This window comes from Gymnogyps californianus, chromosome 7 (genome assembly GCF_018139145.2).
Source record: "Gymnogyps californianus isolate 813 chromosome 7, ASM1813914v2, whole genome shotgun sequence".
NCBI classification, from domain to species: Eukaryota; Metazoa; Chordata; class Aves; order Accipitriformes; family Cathartidae; genus Gymnogyps; species Gymnogyps californianus.
In genome coordinates, this window is record NC_059477.1 from 25,880,158 (window position 1) to 25,903,732 (window position 23,575).

A 23,575-nucleotide genomic window follows, 5' to 3' on the forward strand; every position below is an offset into this window, starting at 1 on the left:
AGTTGAGTAATAAATAATTGTAATACTTAACAGCTCTCATCGGATTTTAAAGTGATTTAGGAAGTCAATATTCCACTTATTATTTTACAGATAATATAGTGAGTGCAAGCAACTTCCCATGGTAATCCACCTAGGCAGCAACAAAACTGATAAAACTGGAACTGTGGATTCCTACTCTAGCAGGCTAAGCACAGTGGTCTAAGTGACCCACTCTGAGCAGTTTCCGTCGTACTGCTGCAGAACAGGATTGCACTTTTTGCCAGTAAGGACAACAGAGCTTCGTTTTACTTTTGCTTTCACTAGCCACCATCTTCTTAGGCCCCCCAAAATTTCCCAAATTCTATTGCTCTTCTAATGAAGTGGGAATCCACTGTCTCCCTCCATTTACCAGGACGCACCAGCTTGCTTGCTCTGTGCTCTCTGCGTCACACCTCTTCGGGTACGTGGTACTGCAGGCTTACCCTAAGTTTACTAAGGCAAAATGCAGCCAGTTCCTGAAATTCCCTTCTGCTGCTGAGCCATGTAATACACACAGCTGTATCTGTTCTCCAGACTGATGCCTCTCCTTGGCAGTAGTTACATGAGTTTATACATCGCTCACCTCAACATCAAAGAGGGTTGACCCGTAACCTGGCCACTCCTTTACAATGGACATGTATTTCACCATGGCCTGATGCTGAGAGAGTCCCTGCAGCTTGGTCCATTTCTGTGCTATGCTGGCCCGAGCAGCTGAAAGCTCTTCCTTTACCCACATCTCCATCATCTGCTCCTCTTCTACCTTCTGCTTCTTTACAGAGCCTGTCTTGAAGCTACGTTTCAATGTCCCTTCAAGGAAGCTGGTCCGTCTCCTCTCCAGAGTATGACTGGTAGTGCCGCTGCTCTTTGTTGAGTGCAGTATTTTGGATTTTAGTCTGTTAACTGGGTAGACTCCATCAAGGGTCCAACTTATTTTAGAATAATCTCCATGAAGATACTGCAGCCGTAGAGCTGCTAGGCGCTGCAGAGTGTCCTCTGGTGCAGGAAAATGACCATCTATGAGGCTTTCATGAGCCTACAAACAAACAAAAAGTCCCCCAAACTCATTAGAAAGCAGAAGCACACTTTATTGACAGCTGGGTCCATGTACAGATTCCTATGGCATCTACCCATCCCAGCAGGAAAGACATAATTCAGGAGGTCAGAGCAGACATTATAATAAAGAAGTCAAAGTCTGCAACTGGTCAATGTGGGGGGAACACCTCTTTCTGCGAGCCTGGATAGGACGGAGATCTCTGAGGGGCTCCTATCCTGTACTGAAAGTCTTACAATGAGGACGTTTTAGGTCTGGAACAGATGGGAGAGACAGGAATTGAGGCAATTTGTTTTGTGCTGTACCAGCTACAGCTCCTGTGTGGAGTTTCTATTCAACACCAGGGAATTAGATATAATAAACTCAAGACTTTTAACCTCAGTCTTATTGCACATCAGCACCTCCCACCTCTTCCTCTTTCGCCTGATGTCTCCCCCAGTCTTCTTGCTTCCCTTTGCCTGTTTTTCTGTGAAATATATTTACGGGGTTTTTTTGCTACATCCATCTAATATCTGGATAACAGCTACTCTCCTGCTGTTACTTCTCTTCCACCACTCTTTGCTAGTGAAAGCTGTGTAGCCTGAAAGCCTTGTCAACAGAGCTTCCACACAGTACCATGATGTCTTGTTCCTGACCATTTCCTAGACATTCTGTAGTTAACACTACTTCATTTCAAGAAAGCCCTCTTAGGGAACCATTGTCTGTGTGATGTACATGCCATCCATTTGACTATCAGTGAGTTTCAGTCTTCATGACACTGACCCCCTTTAACACATATTAATTAATTTTCAACAGCTATAATTTTCTGAGGCAAGATCAAAGTGTTCATTGGAAGTAATAAAGATGGGACGAATCACACAGCTGTGTACTCCAGTCAGTTTAGTTTTGCATCCCTAATTGCAAGGTTATTTCATACCAGTGTGATCTCTGGCCTAACCAGCATCATTGTGCTATGGAGTGTAGTGACTTAAAAGAAGATTACTCGGCAGATAAATATTGTCAACTACATTCTCTTTTCCTTTTTCTGTAGTACTCTTCTAGTGCCTCTCTGTTAATCAAAAGAAATTCCCCAAAAGATAGGTTTTTTTAGTCAATTCCTGTTAACACCCCAAGGATGTGCTGTTCTTGTAAGCTGATACACAGATAGCTAGATTTTCCAGTTTTCTTTACACCTATGTTCTACAAGCAGCTACTTTTAATGATTCTTCTTGAATCATTATCCAAATTTCTATAACTTTTAAAATTAAAGATAAATTTTAAAAGCATTTTATTATCATTGGTCTTTCAGTTTTTTGAAGCCCTTGTTAATTTTTCTTGCTTTTGTTCTAATACTCCTGTTCCCTAGAGAACTTCACAGTATATCTGCGTGGTAGATTCCAGGCAAAAATCCAACACACTAAATTCTTCTGTTCCAACCAGCATTCCCACTTCTAATGCAAAGGTAAGCCAGTTTTCTGTATACTCTTGTGTGCTTCTGCCACCGTGGAAACCAAATCATTCTCCCAGAGTGAGCTTACCTGCTCAAACATGAAGGCAAACTCCACCCCATCTTTGGGAACATTCTCAATATCCAAGAAGCAATAAAGCTTAAAATACAGCTGCCACTGTCCTTCCTCCTCTTCTTCTTCAGAGCCAGCAAGTCTGTAAGATAGGAAAGAGAATGAGGGGGGGGAAAAAACCAGAAGCACCATGGTACTGGGATGTCCACAGTGCAACTCACAATACGAAGGTACCCCTGGATTTCTGAAACAGAGAGCACAGAGAACTACCTAATTTACCAGGACAATCTCAGTGCAGCACACTTTTCTGGTAACTTCCATTTTTTCCTCTGAGTCACATGAAATTTTGATTCAGAAGGACCCAAAGTTCTTATCAGATATACTTGATCAAAAAATTAGATCAATGGTTCTAGACAAATGCAAGAGTTGGGAGCAGGACACAAAGTATTCCCCATTTTCAAGATACTGTTTTCCATGTAATCTCGTGACTGTGAAAAGCATCAGCCTTGCCACAAGACAAGAATTTTATTTTTGTCTTTAGAACAGATATAAAATAGACAATGGCATTGCCAGCTTCTTTCACAATTTATTGCTTTCTTTCTATGTTTGGCCACAAAATCACAGTCCACAGTAAGAAATCAGAGCTGCATTTCTATGCCCAAATCTTTGCTCTCTCTTCTGATATAGCTATTATGACATAAATTGACAAGATCATTATCAGACTTAAGCAAACCTTCTCTGAGCTCTGCTAGTGAACCATTACTCTCTGATAAAGACACTACTAATTTTGTCCTGACAAGCCTGATGAAGAATGCTTCTCCGTCACCTAAATAGATGTGAACATGGTTCTCCACACAGTGAGAAAGAGCACTTGAACCTTACCAAAGGGAAGTTCAAACCGTTTGTGAGTGAACGGTTGAATCACTGCAGCTGCTTTGGATAAAACTACCTGACTGTACTATCACTTCACCCAGTGTTACATCCAGCTAGGAGTTAAAGGTTTTATGAAACATTCTTCTACCTCTCAAACTTGGCCAAGATATCAGCCACAATCACCCGACTCTCAACAGCACGGTCCACCTGCTGATTATGTTCAAAGAGCGCAAACATATTACGGCTGTCCTCCATTGCTAAACCTCGGATCAGCTTTTCAACCACCTGCAAAATCAGAGAGAGACAGATCACACAGTGGGTATTACACACACTTTCACAACGAAGAATCAGTACCTCTTCAGGTACTGATCAGTACCTCATCATTTCATAGACCTCCATCACATTTCTCCCTTAGTTATTTCTTTAATCTGAAAATGAGATTCTAACCCTAAAAGATCATTCCCTGCAAGGAAGTCATTACTTATATTTCATCATCCTCGCTCTTCTTCTCTGAACCTTTTCAATCTCCGCTACCCTTTTGAAGATGGGGGAATTAGAACTCTGCACAAGATACAGGCACATAATGGATTTAGATGTCATGATGATATTCTCGGTTCCTCTAGTAACAATTCCACTCTTTACTACTATTTTTACCTCTGTTTAGCACTAATGTTTTCACAGACATGCCTACTATAACCTGGAATCTTGTTTCTGACCTGCTAATAATTAAGTTACTGGTAGAATATCCCTACCAGAAGGATTACATTATGAGCTGGAATTTGAACTTGTCCAGAAAACTGTGTTTAGCAAGTCTTCAGAATTATTAGCTTTCCAATGGGCAGAACACCAAAAGTGTTTAGATTTTGCAACACAATTGTTAAGTGACATTCTACAACGCAGGCATAGGCCTTGCATAATTCTGAACCTGCAGAATAAACTGAGCTTTCCCTATAGACTTTGTGGATACAGCAAAAAAATTATAATTAAAAAAAAAAAAAAAAAAGAGAAATTGGAGATGAATGGGAAAAAGGAGTCCCTTCAACAGACCCAGTATCCAGACACAGACATCTGGTTAATGCTACTAATGCATTACCTCCCCAGCGCTTGTGTGGGAATTGATGGTTATTTTACAGGAGCCACCGCCATGGCAGTACACTGTTGTGGTCATTTCTTCACGGGTGAGAAGAGCCTGTATTTCCTCCTGGGAGGGCACAAACTCCCTCGTCTTTGTTCTCTTCAGGGAATCACTTATGAATTGCGCATACCTGTCTATTTCTGAGCCTGGAAAGAGGTCTTTTACCCTAATTGTAAAGAGAAGCAAAAAACCCCATTACACAGTGAACCAGAAAGCACGCACATTACCATATAACTTCGACTACTGTACATAAAGACTTCAGTAGAGATAGTGATGTCAAGTGCAACCACAGGAAGAATGAGCCCGCTTATTTTCTAAACCATACAACCTGCTTTTACTAGTCATTCCAAAGTCACTTCAGTGGCATTTCTCAGCAACGTATGAAATAAGCAGTTCAAACTTTCAGGAGTTTAGTGCCAGCTGAAGATAGTAGGATTGACTATCTCAATTTACAAAATTAAGATTAAAAACTATGAAATCAAATGTAAACTTTTTTTTTCATTTATTCTTAATTGTTTTTTAATTTGCTGGCTGTGCTTGAGCTACTTTTACAGTATTTTTCAGAATCAAGAAGATAGATAGAAAGTAGATGTTTGTACACGGTTCTCTTCCCTCCAAGGCCAGCACTTCTAAGTATAACATTATCTGCAACTCCAGTGATAAAAACGTGAAATGGCAACATGGAGTATTCCTCAGCATCTCTTAGAACCAGGCCCTGGATGTAGCTATTTGGTGTACTGGCACAAATTTCACCTCACTCTTTCCTAGCTCGGAAGGAATCAAATAGATTTTATCAATCTCTCTCATCATTAATCAATGGACTGAGGCTACATGGCTGCAGCTCAGCCCCAATGCAGACTTCTTTGGAAAGCTGCATTAGATGCTGAAGATGAATTGGGAAGAAAAGTAAGTGATTTAGTTCATGAAAATTGGAGGTTAAAGCAGATTAGAAATTCAAATTGTAAGCATTATGTGCTTAGTTAAGCAAACAAATACTGAAAAATTATAAATTGGATTTGCAGTATTATCTACTACTCCACAGTACACATTTTGCCTGTGGCAGCTGCAAGGTAGTACATATTTCAATGTATATGAAAGTATGGTCCTCACCTTTCCTGCAGGTTGAGCATGTTTATATGGACATTAGTAAGCAGAAGGTCATCAGCTGTAAATCCACTTTAACACAGTCTCACGGTATTCTGTTTGAGTAGCCTTACTTTCCACATCCTTTCGACACAACAGATGGGTGGCAAGGGGGGAGTTTGAATACAACAGAACAACTGGTAGCAAGAATTGCGCACAAAGGTAGGAGGCTGCAACACCACAGGAAGATGTTTGCACAGGAGGAGGGCGAGACAGGTAACTACAACAGGCAGCGGAAGATAAGCAGAGAGAAGGGAAACAGGCTGCACATGAAAAGGACGTGTACCTTCTAAGGTGGAACTTGAGGTAGCGCAGGATCCCTCTGCTGGGCAGGAAAGTGCAGCTCATGCATGACATCAGCTGCCAGTGGTGCAGGTTCCCAGTACTGTTGGGATGTGGCATGTGGTTAGTTTGTTTGATGAGCTGACAGTACACTTCATCACGCAGGGGCTTTAAATCATGGCAGGTCTGCAGAATGCCTTGGATAATGGGTATGGGGTCAGACACTGTCTCGATTTCCTGAAGGGAGTTAAAGATCTTCACTGCTTCATCCTGTAAGCTGCTGTAACCCTTCTCTTGTTGCACTGGGGAATGATCGCAAAGGTGACAAGAGGTGAGCATCTCCCTTATTTTCTACCGCCCCAGCAACACTACAAGCAACTGTACTAGTCTGTCACAGAAGAACGGCAACCTAGGCATTAGCTCATCTCCTGAACTTAAATTTATACTCAAAATTCATTAATGCTTCCTCTTTAAATGTGCAGATGCAGTTTTAATTAGTATTTGCCAACATCTAACTTGTCACCACTGCAAATCCATTTTTGGATATACTGTGCAGAAAAGCAGAGTAATGTTTTTAAGGGACACTAGCATTGAAATCTAGTTCAGGCTTCAGTGTCTGCAGATGAGGTGCCAACAGACAGCTTTTGGCACCTCATCTGCAGACACAGGTGAAGGGGTGGCAGAAAGTCATCTCTGTGTAAACTGTCTCCTCACCTGAGAGCAGCTATAAAGCAGAGAGTCACTAATGCAGTTAAGGCTTTAGGTGCCTGAATGCAGACACCTAAGCCTGGCTTGTGCACTTCCAAAATTCTGTGTTGTGCCCATACTAGCTTTGACCCCTGGGCCAACACAGAATTTTGGCAAATTGCTGTACCACAGATGCAGCTTTTACCTATTGTTTAGATTTAAAATGCCTACACCAAAACTGGTTAAGTTTTTTAAGCACCTAAACGCTTGCTTTGAATTGCTCAGAAGTATGTGATATACCATACTGCTGCAGGCTTGCATCCTCCTTTGCATATCTTTGGGGCTGTAGGTCCTTCTGAATCTCCTATACAGCCATTGTTTCCCCAGTGGCCATGCATTAATTGTACAATATAAATACACAGCCCTGTAGCAATAAGTTCCACAGTGTAAGTACTTGCTCTGTAATTTTTCTGTATTTCAGAATTTATTTTTTCTGTGCTTTTAATCTGCCACTTAATTTGATCCTTGTATCATGAGAGACAGTGAGCAGTTACTCCCCTTTCACTTTCTCCATGACAGTCCTACAGCCCTAAAAACTTCTTTTTGAGGCTGAAGAGTCCTGCTGTGTTTAGTCTCTTAATTGTAGGCAAGTCTGTCTATGCCTTTGATCATCTTTGGGTATGTGTTTACTTCTCCTGTATCTTTGTTAAGATGTGGAAGCTTCTGCATCCCAAACTGCATCCCATATTCAAGATGCAGGTGCATGATGATTTTCCTTTTCTAAGCTTTCAAAACCTTGCATTAGCTGTTTTGTTTCTGTGCTCAGCACAAGAGCTGACATTTTCATAAAGCTATGTAAATTTGTGTTCACTTTCCTAAGCAGAACTAGATCACTACCTATGTGGCAGACTGTTTTCCCATGTACATTGCTTTGCATATCCAGATTGAAATTAATTTCTGAAAAGATTTTGTGGCCCAGTCACTCAGCGTTAGAGATTCTTCTATAGGTCTTCAGCAGCAGCTTTCAGTTTTAGTATGCCAAACAGTCTGGAATCATCAGCAAATCACTTCGGTTTTCTGGTGGCCTATCAGTCTAGCTCTTTCATGTTCCTGAAGCATTTGAAGAAAGGATTAATTTAGTCTGGTTTTACAGCAGCTTCTGTATGAACACTATCCCACTGCCACTTGCGTGAGGTAATCCTTTTGTAGGATTTCCACCGGAGCCATTTGCAACCCAGCTGCAGCTCAAGGATGACAGGCTGCACATCCCCTGGATGGATGATAAACTCTCTGCCCCCATTTACTTTAAGATTCAGTGTTCCTAAGATACGAGGCAGTGGACACAGAATACATTCTGGGTAGAGAAAGGGACTGCTCCCTCTCTGAACCCTGTGGGCTACACTGCTCCAAATGGACTTCACCTGCACAGAGAGAGCTTACAGACAACTTTTGTGGTGCTCAGGCTCCACACTGATCCTCAAAATGTGAGCAGATTCTGTCACATGGGTAAAATACTTACAGTTGACACTAACATCTCCATACGGTAGTGGGAGCAATGGGGAATGCAAGGGGTGCTGGGTATATCGCAAGATTGGGTTCCTCCTATATGTCTGTTCCACTACTTCAAAGTTGGTGCTGTTTTCCTGAAAAAAAAAAAAAAATTATCCTCAAATGGGGATAGCCCTTCGCAGGATGTCCTTATACATTTAGGTTCAAGCTCAACCACCTTTATCTAAGTTTCTGGAGGTCCATAGAGGGAACAGGTGACCAAAGCATAATTCACATACAAAAATTACTCTGTACATTATTTCTGAAAATTAAACATAAGAATAGCCATGCTGGCTCATACCAAAGGTCACCAAGCACAGGATCTTGACTTCAAATGTGGCGTGCAGCTGATACCTAATGCAGGCACGTAACAGGCATGTATGGCATGATTCCTCCCTGGTATATCCTTCAAGCTTTCAACAGTAAATGGTTAATGGACTTTCTGACCACAGATCCACCTGTTTAGTATGTAATAATGAGCCTGTCCTCCCTAAATTTGTCTGGTTGTACTACATGTGTTTACAGAACAGACAACAAAAATGCACATGGTGTTCAAAATCTGGGCCTGTCACTATCATACACACTGGCATCTCATTCTTCCACATTTTGTCCTATATTCCTTCCCTAACAATACTTAATGTTCCATTTGTCCTTGAACCCTGAGCTGAAGTTTTCCAAGATTCTCCACGATCACTCCCAGGTCTTTCTTCCTGAATAGTTACTACCTAATTGCATGTAGTTTAGAGCTCATCACAATGTATATGTTTACATATATATTTCTTCTGAAATATGCTTTGGTGCGTCTTCTAATAAGATTCTACGTTTAATTTACCACAGTTTCTGGAAAGAAGCCTGTTCAAAAATTACTCCTGCTACAGTGGCACAATTTCTGCTATTCTGAAGGACATTTTCTTTCCACCCTTCACTCTGCTATTTAACCACACAAGCCTAAGGTACAAAGAGAACTTCAGGGTACAGCAAAGTCACATGGCTGGTAGGAATGGAAATTTTTATATTTGTGTCCAGAGGATGCTTAGGAGAGGAAAGGATGAAGCAGGGATTTGCAAATACTTGATGGTGTAATCCTGCATGCAATTTGTAATTGCACACAGTCGTAGCCTAGACTTATGCAGATCAGTTAACATGCTAATTCAAAATAAAATTCACATAAGATTTGATTATTTAGTTCCACAGTCATTTAGGTTTCTTTTAATTTTTTTTCTTTTTTCCCCCTTAAGACAGCAACCCCGTTTCTTGCCGCATTCTCAGCAATGACTGGGTAAGGCCAGTGGTGATCTGGCTGCTCCCAGCTCACTCAGGAATTAGTACGGTGCCACCTACCCTGATGTCACGAATGAGTTGCTGTGTAGGTGTTTCTATGGGAACTTTGCTGTCAATGACACCTTGAATGGCAGAGGCCCAGCGCATAGCTTCATTCAACAGCTTCGTGTACAGTCTGTAGGAGTGCTTTCGCCCATGGACAATGATGTTCCAATAGCCTGTGGAGAAACAAAGAAGCTGGAAGGTGAAACTTGCTTCCATGTTATATAGTTGACTAGAGGTTAGCAAATGTGATGCCCATCTACAACGAGGGCCAGAAGGAGGATCTGGGGAACTACAGCCCTGTCAGTCTGACCTCGGTGCCGGGGAAGGTTACGGAGCAAATCATCTTGAGTGCCATCACACGGCACATACAGGACAACCAGGCGATCAGGCTCAGTCAGCATGGGTTTATGAAAGGCAGGGTGCTGCCTGACTAACCTGATCTCCTTCTATGACAAGGTGACCCGCTTAGTGGATGAGGGAAAGGCTGTGGATGTTGTCTACCTAGACTTTAGTAAAGCCTTTGACACTGTTTCCCACAGCATTCTTCTGGAGAAATTGGCTGCTCATGGCTTGGATGGGCGTACGCTTCGCTGGGTAAAAAACTGGCTGGATGGCTGAGCCCAAAGAGTTGTGGTGAATGGAGTTAAATCCAGTTGGCGGCCAGTCACAAGTGGTGTTCCCCAAGGGCTCAGTATTGGGGCCAGTTCTGTTTAATATCTTTATCAACAATCTGGACAAGGGGATCGAGTGCACCCTCACTAAGTTTGCAGATGACACCAAGTTGGGCGGGAGTGTTGATCTGCTTGAAGGTAGAAAGGCTCTACAGAGGGATCTGGAGAGGCTGGATTGATGGGCCGAGGCCAGTTGTATGAGGTTCAACAAGGCTAAGTGCCGGATCCTGCACTTGGGTCACAACAACCCCATACAACACTACAGGCGTGTGGAAGAGTGGCTGGAAAGCTGGCTGGCAGAAAAGGACCTGGGGGTGTTGGTTGACAGCAGGCTGAATACGAGCCAGCAGTGTGCCCAGGTGGCCAAGAAGGCCAATAGCATCCTGGCTTGTATCAGAAATAGTGTGGCCAGCAGGACTAGGGAAGTGATCGTCCCCCTGTACACAGCACCTTGAATGCTGTGTTCAGTTTTGGGCCCTTCAGTACGAGAAAGACACTGAGGTGCTGGAGCGTGTTCAAAGAAGAGCGACAAAGCTGGTGAAGAGTCTAGAGCACAAGTCTTATGAGGAGCGGCTGAGTTGTTTAGGAACAGTTGTGAGGAACTGGGGTTGTTTAGTCTGGACAAAAGGAGGCTCAGGGGAGACTTTATCGCTCTCTACAACTACCTGAAAGGAGGCTGTAGCAAGGTGGGTGTTGGTCTCTTCTCCCAAGTAACAAGCAGTAGGATGAGAGGAAATGGCCTCAAGTTGCACCAGGGGAGGTTTAGATTGGATATTAGGAAAAATTTCTTCACCAAAAGGGTTGTCAAGCATTGGAACAGGCTGCCCAGGGAAGTGGTTGAGTCACCATGCCTGGAGGTATTTAAAAGACGTGTAGATGTGGTGCTTAGGGACATGGTTTAGTGGTGGACTTGGCAGTGTTAGGTTAATGGTTGGACTTGGTGATCTTAAAGATCTTTTCCAACCTAAACGATTCTATGATTCTCTTTTTGTCTGTAGCACATGGCTGAGGAAAACCCTTGCTGCTTTGATAGCAACATACGGTGTGTCTGGTTAAAACTGACTAGGTAGACATTAATGTCCCCCATTCCCAAAACACATTTATCAGCAGGAAGGTCTCAAACCAGGTTTTGGTACAAAGACAGCTTTCCAAGATACAAGTATCTTGCACTGTAACATGAATACTTCCCTACCAACCAGGTGGCTCACTTTCACAGACAGCATTTGGGCTACACTGTGCTATTAATCACTCAGAAAATGACCACTCTACACACAGCACCCAGTCAGATCGCGAAATCAATTCTCATAACTTTTAAAAATAATGTGTTTGACATAAACTGAGAGAACAGTCAGGGCGGTGACAATTCACTCTGCTGAAGGCAACCCTAGACATCTGTTGAAATCAAAATGTGGACAATTTCTTGCAAGCGAGCACAATAAATTTCCTCTCATCTCACTTTACTAAATGCTTCCAGGTTCCAGCACTTTTTAAAAATATCCCAAGTAACTCCACTACTCAAACGTCCAGTATTTCAAGTCTTGTTCTAAGGTTCACCTTCTTTGTCAGGGGGATTCACCCTTTGCCCCATAACCTGAGTTCCCGCCCAAACTCATAAGGCAAGCAATGGAGGATCATGCCAGATCCTGCCTTCTCAGAACTGTGTCACGCTGCACAGAAAGCAAACATAGGCCCTTGTCATCTTTTGCTTATAACAAGTTGAGTGATGCTACAAAAAAGGCTTACAGTGTATGCCCTTGCTGTCATTTAAGAGAATAACATTGACCCCAGAGACAAAGGTAGGTCATGCGACAAAGTGAGAGTTATTTACAGAGATGTACTGATAATTACAGTGTCAACTATAAGAACTCATACCCCTTTCCCTATCTGGGAAACACTTAGATAAACAGTGACACTACTCAGTGAAAAAACATCAGCATTGTGTATCTCTGTCAGGTGTAAGGGACTCACTGTCACTTGCACACTACTCTCTGGCCCTTTGCAAGTCTCAGTTTCTGTGGGGAAAGATGTTTGCAGCCGGACACAGAGCCTCAGATAACATCAAGACTACCTTCTCAACATGACACACCATTACATTCCTGCACCGTCCCCTCTTCAGGCAACTCCACACATGAAAAAGTCTGCTCATTACTGCTTTCTTCCTCTTACCTGTGTCTTTGAAGACCCTCTCATCGGGCTGCACTACAGAGCAGAGGCTATTCAGCACAAGTGTGCCAAGCTTGGCAGCTGTGCGCTCAGATGACTTGTAGTAATCAAGGGCAGTGTTTGTCAAAACAAACCAGCGTTTCTTCATCTTCAGAGAGGACATCTTGTTGCTGCTCTGAACCTCTTTATGAAGCCAGCCTAGCACAGGAACACAAACATGTCAATGGTTTCACCACCACAGCAATCCTGTCTCTTGCCTGGTGGCTCTCTAACTCTAGGACCAGAACTCCACCTCTCTGCAAAAGGCTCATGGTGGGACCTACGAGCTCTGCTTTACTGGCTATAGCAGTATCCTGCACAGTCACTGCAAGAAATTAGCCCAAAATTTTCCACAGAGCTGTTCCATCCTTCAGCCCTACGTATTTTTTATCAGTGATCTGTGGTTTAGTTTGCCATCACCATGAGGGCATCCTCTATTCAGGATGCTTCCCTCACAAGTCACAAATATCTGAATAAATAATTTACAATTCATTCTTCCAAAGAGATGCCAAATGCCTATCCAAACCTTGATGGAAGAGGTTTGGTGATACATGTCTTCTAGTAGAAAGATCTGTAAGCATTACACGCATCTCTTCCTCCACGGTCAGGAAAAATAATTTCTCTCTCATTTTAGATTTCTCACAAAACAAACAAAAAAAAAAAAAAAGAAAAAGAAAAGAAAATTGAATACTATAAAAGCAAAAATGACAGTCTGCATTGCTAAAGCTGTCAAAAAGACAATTTTCTATTCAGAGCTGTAAAAAGCAATGTCCACTCACAAGGCAAAAAGTTCAAAGAATGTGGGACTGAGCCCAGAGGTTCCATATAAAGAAAAGATAAAGAGACAGACCTTCCCGAATATATGCCTTCTTGGCTACACCACTGTCACACAGACACCTTACTGTGAAGTGCAGAGCATACGTTGACTTTGCAAAGGAGCATTCCTTTTTTTCTTTAACTAATGAACAATATGAGATAAAAGGAACTGTTGCTTTGCAATTAGGTATATTGAATTTAAGGTACTCAAACTGTTGTCTGATAATCTACTTTATATCATTCAATCTCCTTGAAATGTTTACGACTAGGATGGAAGGCTTACGCCACTTTTTGGTGACCCTTTTCTTCCTGTCCTCCTGCCTTGCCATGACTACTCTCAGACCTTTATTCCCACATAGATACTTTCTGGAAGATGTAAGGCAATTTGCTCATGCACTTGCTCTCCACAGATTGGATCAGGAGTGTCTTCATACATTTAAGACCATGTGATGAGCTGAAAGTACTACAGAAATTTAAAAATATTTAAGACAAATGGGGGGATATTTTATAACGTGTGTGAGCACTACTGATGCCTCAGCTCCTCCATCTCCAACTAAGCTATAACTAGAGACATAATTTAAATCTTTTGCTCAGCCTCAGAGAATTATTCTCACCTCACTATGTATGTCTACCATAGTCAGGTTAGTTTGTTTAGCTGAGGACAGCAGCAATCCCACAAAGATCTCTCTCCCTCCCTCTCTACATGACAGGTGTCAGAAGGAACAGAGCTTTCTGAAAACAAAAGCTGCAGTGTCATGCTATAGTCAGTCTAAGCCAGCTGCTCCTAAACAGCAGCCATGCTCCCTCCTATTCCCTGACAGCATTTGCTGGACGTGTTGAAATAGGCTATGGAACTAACATCAGAAAACTAAACATATAAAGAAGTACTTATTTTTTTCCAGCTTTAGCTTTCTGAATCCACCTGACAGGAAATCAGATAAGAGCCAGTGCCAGCACAACACAGGACGTGGCAAGCAGCAGGCAGGAAGGTAGAGAGGGGCAGAGAATGATTGTTTTTGGTGAGCAGCTAAACCCTAGATTGGATTAGCCGCAATGAAACCTTCCCCTCAGATCATAAATGGAAGATGAGTTTCACATGTCGTAATTGCATGCATCTCCTTTTACCTCTCACAAGGAATTCCTGGCCATCAACCTTAGATTCGCCTTTTGGTTTCTGCAGCAGGGAGATCCAGTGATGCATCTCCTCAGGGGTGTCGCTGTTGCAGTGAATCACTCGATTTGCTGTGATGATCACAAAAGAATTCGGTCTGCCAGAAAACAAAAGCATTAAAATTGGTCGTAACCATACAAATATCTCAACTCACAGCACACCCAAAGCCATGTCCTCTACCTTCCCATAAACAATGCAGAAAGATTCTCTGAATATAAACTACAGAGAAGTGTAGAAACACTTAACAGCATCTCCTGTGCAGTTGGTCTGCAAACTGATGAATGCAGAGACCAAATAAATGGAATTAAACATCTTTCAAAAGCTATTTCCAAAGACTAGAAAACATTGATTAGCTAATGACCAGCTGTAACATGTCCTGGGTTCATAAGCAAAGGACTTTGTTCTACCCTCTGATTGGACTGAGCTAGTGCTAGTACCACTGGGCTGAGCTAGTACAGCCATTCTCCTCGTACTTATTAAAACCAGTGATGCAGTAGCAAACGTAGGTCCCAGCAGGGTCAGCTAAAATGGGTTTGAAATTGATTTTAAAAAGGATGAGCTGATCCTGATGAAACAGGGGAAAAACTTATGTTGCTCCTAGATGACTTTGTCCTTCTCTTGCAACAGACAAACGTGTCCTACCAAAAGAATATTCACAATTCTGCACAGAATTGATGCTTTACAGGAAAATGGAAAAATAAAAATATGACTAGTTCCAAGAGGATAGACTCAGAAAGCTTTGAAAGCAAACACAGATTTCTATGAGAAAACAGAGAAACTGAAAAGCAGAATGCAAGTATGAAGCAAAAGGTAAAAGGTGCAAATCAAGCAACTGCCTGGCCATTGCATAAACCTATGGAAGATAAAAATAAGCTGCATAAAACCCTTGGTTGAAAAACAAACATTGTCCTCAGAATTTGTTTGACATTGATTCAAACATTGATACTCCAGAAGAGTGTACCTCAGCAGATGCATGAACAAATTTTGACTGTTCAGCTTACTATTTGTGCCTAGTTTTTTACTGGTACACAGATTAACTGTGAGGAGCCCAGGCTGAGAACTGGCTAAAACATTTTGATCAACGAAATCCTAGTTTCCTACCAAGGTATGCATTTTCTAAACTAGTAACCTCAAAGTCCTGGCAACCTGTGTGAGAAAAAAACCAGACCACAGAGGTAAATAACTTAATAGCTAACATTTCACTTCAGCACTGTAGTAAGAATCTTTGCCCTGGCTGAACCTAACACTGTGGGAAATAATTAAATGTTAAAGTGATATGAAATGTCCCATAAAGGTCTGTGCTCTGTTGCATTGCAAAGATTTCAAGAAGAGTACAGATTTCTAAATTCATCCATTATTCTTCCACAATGCTGTTTCTTTCTCCTAAATTTACAAGATTAACTCAAAATTACTCTGTTGAAAAACTGGAAGTGCTGCTTTTGCTGGACATTTTTGTTCAGTGTTAATAATAGGTAAGACTATAATTTCTTGACATTGAGATTATGCCGTTTCGACTTTTAAGAGGGAAAGGAGAAAATTTCACTCAAAGAAAATACACGTGTGAACTTCATGCCTGTGAAGTGACACAGCTTGAAACAAGCTAAAGACTTCAGTTATGTTTATTTGTTTGGAGATAAATTCTTATGAGTTTAAACAAATGCAAACCCCAAAGAAACCTGGACCTACCCACAAAAATATGTTAGAGAGCTTCTGATCTAAGAGATGGTCAGGTTGCTGTACCTACCTATCAGGATTGTCTGAGGCACAGACAGAGTCAATAAGCCCAACATCCAGGGTTCCCTGTACAGTGAGAAAGCACAGATAACAGGAATTGCTTGCATCTTAAATTACAGACATTATCCTTCGTGAATAGGATTGGAACTGAAAACATTCTTCTGAATTCCAATGGTTTGAGTAGAAATGAACATATGAGAAAGGCACGAGTGAGTCATCTTTGCTCCCCAAACAGCATGAGAAGATGTGCAAGGGCTCCACAGGACTGGAGGAAAAAGAGCTACAGATCTCCAGAGAGCATTATAAAGGTCTGAAATAACCTTTGCTAGTATCTCAGTACTGGCAAAATACATAAATACATTGTTCTTCCCAACTGCATATCTTCTGTCTGGAATAACTGTGACCCAGACTAGTCCCATAATCCCATCCAAAGACATTTTATCTGCATGAGGGAGCCCCCCTCTTCCCCTCAAACCAAAGAGAGCTATTGGTGATCAAGCTGAGCCACCCACCACAACCACCATGTTCCCCACTGCTTACCCTCTTTTCTATCAGCTTTGCTGTTTCTTTATAATAATTGTCCAATTTTCTTATACTGCTCATGCACTACAGCACTACATGTGCTGGAAAAACATGCACAAAATAGTTAAACACAGAGGGCTCTAAGCATGCCCATAGACTGGTTGCACAGTAACTCACCACAGCATTCTTTGGATTGGCCTGTTCATCTTGCATTTCCCTCAGCTGCTGTGCTGTAGCGCTGTGTACTCGGCTCAGGACATTAAACCAACCGCTGGCAATCGAAACAGACTCAGAGTTAAGATTTGGGTAGTGAAACTAGCTCTAGAATATGATCAAGGAATCTGGAAAGCTGCCAGTGGGAAAATTTCTTCATTCACAATTTCCTGAGGACTATGCTACAAAACATCTCTTGGGCTGATCATACCAGATTCTAATGTCTTCCTTCCTCCTTATTTATCCATGAAAATTCTGTGCACGTTCTCCAACCCACTGACAGCTGCTCCCGCAAAATCCAGTTTTCTACTTGCTATTCAAGGAACTGTAAGCAGGCAGTGGCCTTACCAGGGAGCATATGTCAGCAGACAGAGAAGAGCATACAGCAGTTGTAAAGACAGGGTCAGTTGGGGATCTTCCTGGACGAGAGTTCTAGAGACGCCTGGGAGTCTTCTTAACTAGTCTCTCTCTGATCTGCTTATAAACTTGAAAGTCATATGGCTGTCAATTAATCATGGGGTTTTTTATAAGTTAATTTGGAGTTAAGTTATTTGTCTGTGAAAGGGCTTCTCATTACAGACATATCTGGAGGCTAATCTCTGTTGCAGAACAAGCAGATTCTTATCTGCAGCGTCCAGTGAGATCAGTAAACATCTAGACTTCATGGAGGATTCTCAAATTGGATACTCTATGACATCTGCTCATCTGCTCTTTGCTAGTGCAAGTGTTGGTGCTTTCTTCTCCCTCAGAACAGAGACTGATATGGCATTGGCAGAGGCTACATTTGGTTTACATTTGTCCTAGCAATTCTGCAATGTTATCTTAGGGCATGCCTATTCCAGTTGTGGAAGTTCCAGGTTAAGAGGTTACTGTTTCTTCAGCTACTACCCCTTTAATTTGCCCATTTTTTGTTCATGTGGCTGTTCTTTAGTGTATTTCTGTTAATTTGTGTCCAAACACCTTCCCCCTTCCTCTCCCTACACCCAAATGATATAGTAACAGACCCTAAATAACTTCACAGAATCAGATTAAAGCAGATCAGAGAAACAGTTACACTGGCTGGGCTGAGAGAGCAGTAGTCTTGGTAAGAGTGGGAAAAGTGGAAAGACATGAGCAGCTAGGGACAGTAATCTCTTAACTGGGCTTTACATAGCCAGAACAGGTTGTCCAACCTGCCCTTAAACAACTGATTCCCACCGCCTGGCCAGGACGCCAAGAAGGAAGGACATGAGTCATTTGTTTGCTTTGCACTGGGAAGATTTTATCAGATGACACTACAGACTCTGATAAGATGCAGCCTTTTCTCTGTCTCCTGGATAAAACCCAGCTGCTCTCGCAATCATTTACAGACAACATGAATAGACTTTTTGTTTCATTCAAGATTCCATTTAATAAATAAATCAGCTATTAGATGTTCCAGTTTATATTAAGGTTTTGTGTGTCTCCTGAAGTAACCCTTGAATTCAGCACGCTCGCAGCCACATAAGAAGGTGGCAGTCCTGTGACTGACTGATAGGCTGAACCACCATCTCGGTAGCTGCAATAGGGAGTCCCCAAAGTAGGTGTGGTACCTCCCAGTAAGCACAAAATGACACTCTGGAACAAATCCCCTCTTTTCTCCAGCAAAAAGGAAGTGAATGTTTCCCAGGCTCTCCCATGAGTAGATGGGTCAGACCTGCACTGAATGAACAAACCTAACAAAACTCCCTCTTGTACCTGGCATCTTCTGGTGACTCTGCGACAATGTGATAAACTCTGTCTTCTGTCACAATGTCCAAGGCATTCTCCTTTTCATGAATGTCCACAATCTCCCTGGAACACAGCAAATCACAAGAGCCAAAACTGAAAACCTTTCACAGGCATAAATTCCATCTGGCCAATTTTTTTCACATCATACCATTCACCATACAGAAGGGAAATCACTGGTTCAGATGGCCTGTAACTCCAACAGAAATACAAAATTCCTCCAATACACATTAAGACTTTTAGGGTCCCCCTAAAAAGATGTGTACAGTTAATCTACTACAAATGCAAAGCTTAAGGTGTTAAATGGATTTTCTTCAAGACACCAGCAGACTAGATGGAAGAAGAGATAAACAGGGAGGTTGATATAGAGGGCTGTTTACAAAGCGGGGTGTGCCACTCTTCTTGGCACTTTACAGGTCCACATAATGCTAACAGGTGACTAGTCTCTCCTTTCTTACAGCAGGAGCTGAGGAATTGGCTATGGCAGCAAAAAGAGCATTCAGGACTCAGGAAAAGGCATAGTACACGCTGCCAAATTCAAATCCCGCTGTGAGCTTCATACCACCTCTGTGAAATGCCTGGAGAAGCCAGCAAACAGATGGAGTCAGGGTAGGGGAGAATGCATGGGGTATGTACTTAATTAGCCCCTCCTGGTCTGGCTCCATCCATGGCTTGGAAAGAGCTTCTGCTGGATTATGAAATGCAAGACTGGAAAAAGAACTATCAAGTAATTCCAGACTCCCTCCAGAGTAAAACTAGAGGCTCTAATTGTCTTTTCCTTCCCTTATGTTTCTGATTCTCCTAGCCCTATGGGAGATACATAGGCCGACGAACTGGCAGCACTGGACACTTCCTTACTGATTTAGAGAGTGAATACTAGGGATCAAAAGGATTTATTTCTTCACTCACTTTGCCCTTCTGATATCAATTGTCCCCTTCAGCTTTTCCTCGCTATCATTCTCAAAGTACATCAGCTTGGATTCTCGAAGCACAAACCAACGGCGTTTCCAGTTGCGGCGTGAAAGTGTTGACATGCCTCCACCTTTTTTATAGAGCCAGCCTGACTTCAGTGCCTCTTGCTTGGTGCGGAACCACATAAAGGCCTCGTTCTTCAGAACACACCAGCGCCGCCTCCATGGGTTCATGAGACCTCCTGCAAAGCGAGGGAGCGAGATTTCATCAGACATGCAACAAGGGCCATGTTTCCATTCTGATCCTGCTTCATAGGCACGTAGTTGCCACTTCAGTTCCTACATGAAACAAAGGAGCTGAAGGAGAGAAACAAGGTTATGCTTAAGAGAAAAAACAGAACAAACTAGTGAAACAAACAAAAAATACAGAAATATATGCACTACTCAAATATTTGTGTACTGTCTACAGTTTTGTAGCTCAGAATGAGTCATTTAAGCCCATACCAAGTGGGCACAATTAGGTCTCAGTGGCAAAGATATCCAGTCTAATTCCCTGACATTCACCTCCTAGCTCTTTGTTTTATTTACTTGTTTTAAATAAAAGAAGGGGGGCGGGGGGAAAGAGAGTAAACAGAGAACTAAGAGCAGATGAAGATGATGATTCTGGAGAAACAGAAGAGGAAAGCAAGTTTCCTGGATTCCATCCTTCCATGGTTTTTGCTAAAGCTGCTTACCTTTCATGTAGAGATAGCTGTGAAAATAGGGTGGTCCTGAGCCATTGAAGATAGTGACTCGTCCATTACAAAACTCTTCATCTGTATCAATGTAAACATCCACTTCTTCTTCACTGTCCAGAAACTAAGAGAAGAAATACAGGCTACTTGGGTTCTCCTGATCGCAGGAGGACTGGAGCAAATTAACAAGGCTAGAGAAGTCACATGATCAAAAGGTGCAAAACTACACATACTCCCTTCACAAAAAAACCAATACAGTAAAACCAGAGGCTTGACAGCTTACCCATTAATGCCTAAAGCAAGAGTCTCCAGAGCATGGAATTTTCATACCAGAAAGGAGAGTGACATTCGGCAGTGGACATGGCTAGAAAACTCCAGTTACCTGCAGTAACAAACCCTCCTGTTTCAAGGCAGAGCCCACAGTCCAAAATCTAATTTAATGGGATTAAGAGAGAATTTTTCATTTTGGAGAAGTTTTCTGATTTTTCTGGCAGACAGGCTAGGATGCTGAATGAGATGGAGCACTGATCTAACCCCAGCAAGGAAATGCCTTGCTTTGGGTTGATTAGGGAAAAAAGCACATTCCAGGATAACTGAACCCTAAAAACAAAGATCTAAATTACTGAAATAATAGTACTGTATTTACTCATCCCTGTTCTCCAACTAGATAACAGCCCTCAGCCATAAGAAAGTACTTCACACACGAAATTCCAAATTACCCTATCATTTCCTTTACTTTAAATACAAATTCCTTTGATCAGCTTTATTAATTTAATACTAATGAAAGCAGCTCCTTAGACCTTTTCCTTTCTCAAATGCATGTTGCTTCTTTTCATTTTTCCCTTCTGTCCTCTCTCTGTGACCCCTTTGTGCTCCTCTTTTGTCTCATTCCTGTTCCACTCATTCATTCTCCCTCTCTTGCCATTAATTTTCAAAAAGCAGGTACTCATGGATCAGCAGCTACTGATGAGATCTTGACCCAGCTGCAGTTATCTCTTCCTGTGGCTCATGCCATGACATAGTATCAACTGGATTTTTCATGAGTCTTACTCACTGAGGAGCCCAATAAAACCCTCCACTTCTATTTACTTTTTAAGAAGAATGGTAGGAACTGGCCTAGGCTGTGACAGAATGAATCATGACTTCAAGATTACCTGACAGTGATCTGTGAGTACCTGCCCACAGAGAAGGTATCTTTACTCAAGCAGATCACATCATAAAAAATTCTGATGGCTGGCAGCTGACATTAGGGAAATGCAAACAGGACAAATCATGCAACTTTTTAAGAAGGGTCACAATGTGCCATTGGAAAAGAATAGCAAGAAGTAAATTGAATTCCTTTAAAAAAAAAAATCAATCGTTTTCTAAAAGATATTTTGTAGTTCAAGCCTCTATTCGCAGGGACATCATTTATCTGAAGTATTTTTATGGCTGTCATTAGCTTCACACCTGAACTCCTCACAATCTTATGTGGGCTTACCTGACATCCTGTTCTGTAAGGGGATTTATCGTTGCATTAAGCCACTAGCCTGCGGGCACTCAGGAAGTCCAGAGCCTACTGTGGGATCTAAGCTGAGATGCTTCAAGTACGAGGCTAATAGCCCAGCTTTACTACCCTGTGATTGTCCCTGCAGTAGGAATGAAAAGGTTCAGTGGTCTTGGTTGAGTGCACCGGGACCCAGCCTGGATCAGCACAGTAATTTCTTCTAGCCTTAGAATAGTTTAACTTGTACACAGCAGCTGAAAATAAACCCTTGACTCTGAACAGTAACAGGACTAGAACAAGAGAAGTTTTAGTGATGGAAACAAATCAAACCACAGCCTTTCCCATTTCCTCTTGTGATTGTCCACTGGAAGCTCAGGCTACTTCTGTGAAATCTCTTTAAGGCAGAACATATACCTACAAGATACTAGTTGCCTGCTTTCAGTCTTCTTAAAGGGTGTTCGATAACATATGGTGATGGAAACAATCTAAAATAGCCTAGGTACATATGTGCTAGTGTGCTGGTTTTGGCTGCGATAGAGTTAATTTTCTTCATAGTAGCTAGTATGGGGCTATGTTTTGGATTTGTGCTGGAAACAGTGTTGATAATACAGAGATGTTTTAGTTACTGCTGAGCAGTGCTTACACAGAGTCAAGGGATTCTTACCGAGTCCAGGCTGCCACGGTTGGAGTCCAGGCTGGTACCGTGGGAGTTTCTCAGACCTTCCTCACCATTCAGAGGCTCAGCTGAGGCACTACCTGCATCTCCACAGCCATCAAACTCCTCATGGTCGTAGTCAGACTCCACATCCGGGGGGGAAGTGTAAATCGGCTCTCCCACCTCTCCACTGTTACTCCTCTGCTTAGCTGAGACAGTGCTGTAAATGCTTTCTGCTGGGTCAGATAGCGCTCTCTGCTCCTTGGGGCTAGCAGTTCTTTCCACAGGTTGTCCTGGAGCAGGGACAACCTCTCCCACTTCCCTTTGGAGAAGTGAAAGGCTTGTGTCCAGAACTTTCTCTGAGTAGTTATCGCTGTTTCTTGTGCTGTGCTGATTCAAGACCACCAAACTGGAAGTTGGCCGTCCTTCGTCATCAGCATGAAAACCCTCATCCACTTCTTCTTCAGCCAGTGGTGCTACCAGGCTGCAGTCAATGTTGAGTGTCCCCTCACTAGAAAGTGAGCGCTCTAAGTTCTGCACACTTTCATCCAGATTGCCAAAATCCAGCAGCTCCAAGAACTCCTGGGCAACCCTAGATGCCTCCTTTTCCAGCCTCTGGATCTCTTCTTCTCGCTGCCGATTGATTTCATTCCTGGTGTTTTCACAGATGATAGACATGTGATCCTCTTTCTGTTGCTGCAGCTTCTCAATCTCCTTCTCCAGTCTTAAGATCTCCTCCATCTGACGTCTCTCTTCTTCTTGCAGGGGAATATCTACCTCCTCAGTCTTTACTGCTTCCACCTTAAAGAATTTATAATAGTGTTAAAGCAGTTTTTTCAACCTGTATGTGTTCCTTGCCTGGACCTTTCATTCTTCCTATCTCCTGTGCTTGCCTTGTACTTCCCATCTGCAAAAAGATGACTCTAAGCATCCTGCAGTCATCCATGGTGTAAAAGCTAAAGGTAGAACTACTGGATCTTCAGGCCCTTCCTTTTTCCAGCAGCCTACCTCCTTTCTGAATCGTACAAAGCAGCTCACTGGATCAGTGAATTTTTAGAAGAGCCTCTCTTTCTGCCGCTCATGTTACAGCCCTTTGTACAATACAATTCGGATAAAAGCATTCTGAAAGTCCGTCCTCTCTTTTTGAGCTAT

The 23,575-nt window shown here is 42.4% G+C and overlaps 1 protein-coding gene across 1 annotated transcript in view; it reads right to left on the bottom strand.

Annotated features, from left to right (window-relative positions):
• Window positions 1–23,575, bottom strand: part of LOC127018389 (unconventional myosin-X-like) — an 88,835-nt gene that overhangs the window by 3,258 nt on the left and 62,002 nt on the right. Inside the window, exons 25-39 of the mRNA XM_050899979.1 lie at window positions 22,433–23,224; window positions 20,283–20,406; window positions 19,547–19,790; window positions 18,608–18,703; window positions 16,856–16,949; window positions 16,167–16,222; window positions 14,377–14,519; window positions 12,400–12,594; window positions 9,578–9,735; window positions 8,208–8,331; window positions 6,006–6,303; window positions 4,535–4,742; window positions 3,590–3,726; window positions 2,587–2,710; window positions 602–1,051 (exon numbers count right to left, since the gene is read on the bottom strand). Coding sequence (XP_050755936.1) covers window positions 602–1,051; window positions 2,587–2,710; window positions 3,590–3,726; window positions 4,535–4,742; window positions 6,006–6,303; window positions 8,208–8,331; window positions 9,578–9,735; window positions 12,400–12,594; window positions 14,377–14,519; window positions 16,167–16,222; window positions 16,856–16,949; window positions 18,608–18,703; window positions 19,547–19,790; window positions 20,283–20,406; window positions 22,433–23,224 — 3,243 coding nt within the window. The remainder of the gene's footprint in view (window positions 1–601; window positions 1,052–2,586; window positions 2,711–3,589; window positions 3,727–4,534; window positions 4,743–6,005; window positions 6,304–8,207; window positions 8,332–9,577; window positions 9,736–12,399; window positions 12,595–14,376; window positions 14,520–16,166; window positions 16,223–16,855; window positions 16,950–18,607; window positions 18,704–19,546; window positions 19,791–20,282; window positions 20,407–22,432; window positions 23,225–23,575) is intronic.